The following is a 4,485-nucleotide window of genomic DNA, read 5'->3' as shown; positions in this document are numbered from 1 at the left end:
TGTCCCAGCTCCCAACGCCACCAGAGCTGCCAAGTCTGTGGTATGGACAGGGGTGGCTTTGTGGTGCTGCTTAAAATTGTTCACCAAAGTCCCCAAGTGCATGTGCAAAAAGTATCTTTGAAGCCTCACTTCTTATCTTACAGTTCATTTGCTTTTTGCATTTGACTCCGTAACCTTGCTTGTTTTAATTTAACAATTAAATTAGCCTTGCTTGTTTTAATTTAAGGCAATGGTTTAAGTTACTTGCTCCTGAGTACATTTGATCCTTAGAAGGTGTTCTGGATTTATCCTGAGGTAGTTTCTGCGCCCCTGGCCTCCATCTGTCCCCTGGGGGTATGGATAGCTCTGTAGGAGATGGGGGGGCAGGGGGAGGCACGCTCAGTATTATGAATAAAGGCACACAGCTGGGAAAGGGAAGAGGGGCCCAGTTTGGTTGGAGAGTCAGGTTGCAGTGAGGGGGCCAGAGGAAGGGGTAAAGGCTAGTTTGGGGCCCTATGCTGAGAAGCTCAAGACCAAGGGTTCCAATCTTACCCCACAGGCAGAGAGAGCGGTTGGTGGCTGAATACTGGGATTCCTCCTTGCTTGGTTCTCATCCATGCACTGCATCGGAGGCCACGAGGTTGCTCATGCTGGGGATCCAGCAAGGGGAAGGAGGTATCTGTCCACAGAGGGCGTGCAGCCTAGTGGGAGAGGTGAGAGTGACGTGTGGACGCACACAAGCAGGTGGGGTTCCAAGACTTCAAACTGCTGGTGTCTGCTTAAAGGGGTGAAGTGGGAGAGCCCAGACCAGGGTGCTGCAGGTGAGCTCGAGAAAGGGCTGAGCACGGATTCGGATGCTAGTCCGAGTTGTTGGCTCCTTGTGACGAAAAGAAAGGGAGAAAAGTAATGGAGAGAGGCCCCATGAAGGAAGATTTGATGCAACTTGATGACCAGTGAAATGTGGGCGCTAGAAGAGGTGCTATATTGGAGAACCGCGAAAGGCAGGCAAGAGAGCCGAGTTAGGAAAATGACCCAGCTGCCCGAGACTGGGAAGCACTGACCTGTTCTGTGGCCACCTTGGGCCGTGTTCATTGGTCAGAACCTGACTGGCAGAGAGTGGATAACTAATACTGTGAAATCCACAAACATCGGGGAAAGACTGCAGCTCATTCCTGAAACAGGCGAACTTTTGAACTTTCTGTCCCAGGTCTCTGTAGGGCAGATGACTCACTTCTGAGCCCCTCCTAGCCTCTGTTGGTGATTAGCAGGGGTGAGAGGCCCAAGGAGCCGCCCTGCTCTGCAACAGACCAAGAGCCTAGAATGCAGGGATGTACTGGATGGATTTGTAAGAGCTGAGAAAATTTCCAGCACATGAACCTTCTGGGTTCCAGGCTGTCTTTTTGTATGTAAATCTGTGCTTTATCCATTGAAGGAACTGTGGGATGGGCCTGGAGAGGGGCCCTAGACTTGACCTTAAAAAGTCTAGAGTCTCTGGGTGACCTGAAGAGGTGGATGAAATCTGACCAATGAAGTGCATCCATGGTGTTCTGGGCCCTATGGGGGAGGGCTGAGCCTGCCGATCCTGGACAGAGGTGAATTATTTACAGTAGAAGAGACTGCTGTCCGGCCAGCCCGGACCTGCTCCTGTGCCTATGGGGGGTTGGAGGTGTACAGAGTAAACCCGGGTAGCTCCTCCCACCTGCTATTGCTTAAGCCCCTGGAGCCCCATCAGATGGGGCAGCCTGATGATCAGTGGGGGGTCCTGGCTGGGCCATCCTGGGTGCAGATGGGGCCTGGCGTGGTTGGGTTTCTGTCTGGTGCTCAGGGTGACCTCTGGAGTTGCCTTTCCCCCTTTATTCTCGGAGTCTCTGGTTACTTGTGCTCTGTGACCTTGGGCACAAGCCAGGCACCCAGTAAAGAAAGCGAACCTGCCCGCACACTTCACGTGTCAGCCCTGCAATGAAGGGCTCCTCAGCAGACAGGAAACCACCCTCCCATGGCCTGTGGGAAGCCCAGGGAAGAAATGGGCCACCTCCCGCCTCTCCTGGCGGCAGATGGGAAGACTCGGCCTTCTCCCCTGGTTTCCTGTGTGTCACCCCAGCCCACACTTCCTTCAGGGCGGTGAGAGTAGAATGACAGTTCCTGTTGAGTGAGGCATGAGTCANACTTTTTAAAAGGAGAAAGAAGTGGTGTCAGAAAGGGCAGTCGCAGGGGGCACTTGATCAGCTCACTGACTTCCTTGGTGACTACTTCCTGTCTGGACATAGAGACGGACCGGAGGAGAGGCAGCCACCCCCAAGTGGCAGTTTTGTTCAGATCAGAGGTTGCCGAGTTAACCACGAGGCTTCCTGATATTTCATATAACTGTGCCATTTGTCCTTGAGAAGTTCAGACCGGAAGTGCCCAGGGCAGCGGTACCCCACAGTGCACAGCACACTGCCGGGCACAAAGCAGGTGCTGTGAATGTGGAGTGATGGGGCTCAATGGTCCTGAGCTATGCTGGCCTGCCCCCCATGCCCACACCAGTGATCCCCCTCCTTGATCCCCAGAGTGAGAAAGCATGCTGTGCAAACACCGCAGACCCTAGCATCCAGTGGAAGTCACCCAAATCTCCCCCTCAGAGCATTGCCTCTATTAGAAGACAGTCCCCGTAGTTCAAAACCCAACTTCCGAACAGGCTTTTGGAATTCTCCATGTGTGTACATTGGGGACTTCCTATGTGATGTTTTCAGCATTATGGCTGGGCACTGCTCTCGCCATCTTTCCTGGCTTTGTTGGAGTGGATTCCCAGAGCCCTAGAGTGTCTCCTCCAATAAAACCCAAATCAGGGTTGAGGTGGATACCTCCCCCTCCCCGTCGATCTCCTGGTGCAACCAGTGCCAAGCCAAGCGGGAGCCCGGGGGCACAGACCACTCATCGAGTTCTTCTCCCATGAGGCTTGCCATCTGCCTGGCTCTCTGCCTCAGCTCTGGGGTTGGTGGGCTTCTTGCAGGCGGACCAGAAGGTCTTCTTTGGGCTCCATTCCTACCTTGTCCTCCTCTGCACCTTGCTGTCCCTACACGTGAGCCCTGCCAGCGAGACTGACAGCCCAGAGGTCTCCCTAGATGCTTTTTGTTTCAGGAAAGTCCGTCGTCTTCCTCCTTTTTTTTCTCTTATGGTTTCCCAGGATGCCTCTGGTTACTCAAGGCCGTGAGGACTATAGCTTCTACCTGCCCCTCCCTGTCCAGGAAGAGGCCAGTTTCCCAGTGCGGAGAGTAGGCAAGGATCTGAGCATCCGGAGAAATCTGTGTCCTCAGGACAATGGCCGAAGCATCCCTCCTTTGTAGATCAGTGACACCATCCCACCAGGGCCTCCCGTCAGGTCAGGTCAGGCCAGCTGCCTGCCAGCACAGGGAATGAGCATGGGGAGCTTGGGGGCACCGAGACAAGACTTGGGGCTCCTGTGCGTATGGTGAGCCTTCCCTAGACCATCCCCTGACTCAGGCGGTACCAGCAGTCAGCCATGACACCAACTGTCAAGTGGCCCCAGAACTTTGTTTGCCCAGAGCTGAGCAGATGGCTTCCAAAACCTGTGAGACCAAGCAGGGTGGTATAGATGCCTCTAGGGAAGTGAAAGTGTCGTTGAGGGTCAGCTGGGGGATGCAGAGGGCAGCTGGCTCTTTCCCTCTCGCATCTGCCCCTTCTTCTCAGAGCTCTGACTATCTCAGATAAGTGGTTCCAGTCTGTGTTCTGCAGTGACATACCCTGCAGATGGCACTTGTGGCAGATAAGCATCGTGCGCTCCCCATCCTTGAGGGCACACCTGGGGTTCTGTGCACGTTTAGCTCTTCCTGTCACTCAGGAAAGCATACTGAAACACACTTCTTTTGTGTTTGTGGGTGGGGCTGATGGTCATGGGGTAACCTTGAGCTTGTTTCAGTCTATTTTCTAAAATTAAAAGCAAATACGTTGCAGATGTCAATACTTTATGATTGTTAGCCAAGGACTGGTGGCGGCACACCTCACGGCTGGCTGATGACACATCGGGCTTGAGCCTCTCCTTGTCCCTCGGCTGTTTGGTGCTTTCCGTGAAGCCCTGACCACCTTCTGTCTCCTGACGATTCTCCTGCCTCCTCTGCCTGTTTCCGAGGGTGCTAAGGAACCACTGATCTGTTTGTGCCCAGGTGCCTCCCTCTTCCAGATAAGAAGGCTGCCTGGTAGTAAGCGAGAGTAGAGGTCAGTGCCTGGGACAGCCCCATCTTGCATCATGCTGTTCAGAGGAGGCCGCTGGCGAATCGCACAGGAGGGAGCCACTCATGCAAGTTGACCTGTACTGCAGCAAGCTAGCTAGAACGTGGAGCTCCAGCCTTCTCTGAATTCTTGAGCTCCCTGTGCCACCATTAGGGGCTCATCAGCAGGTCAGCCCCCTGCCTCAGGCCGAGGGTGAAGGAGAGAGGGAGGGGGGAAGGGAAGAGGGGTGAGAACAAGGGCCTGGTGGTAGTGGTGGAGCAGAGACCATGGTGGAAT

At 54.2% G+C, this 4,485-nt stretch overlaps 1 protein-coding gene across 1 annotated transcript in view; it reads left to right on the top strand.

Annotated features, from left to right (window-relative positions):
* Positions 1-537: 537 nt before the first annotated feature.
* LOC109386172 (paxillin-like) overlaps positions 538-4,485 on the top strand; it is an 11,979-nt gene continuing 8,031 nt past the window's right edge. The window contains exon 1 of the mRNA XM_019649094.1: positions 538-692. Within this exon, the coding sequence (XP_019504639.1) occupies positions 596-692 (97 nt within the window). The 5' untranslated portion in view covers positions 538-595. The remainder of the gene's footprint in view (positions 693-4,485) is intronic.

Source organism: Hipposideros armiger, unplaced genomic scaffold, assembly GCF_001890085.2.
Source record: "Hipposideros armiger isolate ML-2016 unplaced genomic scaffold, ASM189008v1 scaffold_129, whole genome shotgun sequence".
Taxonomy (NCBI): Eukaryota; Metazoa; Chordata; class Mammalia; order Chiroptera; family Hipposideridae; genus Hipposideros; species Hipposideros armiger.
Note: the sequence above shows the minus strand (reverse complement) of the source record. Positions and strands in the feature narration are given on the sequence as shown.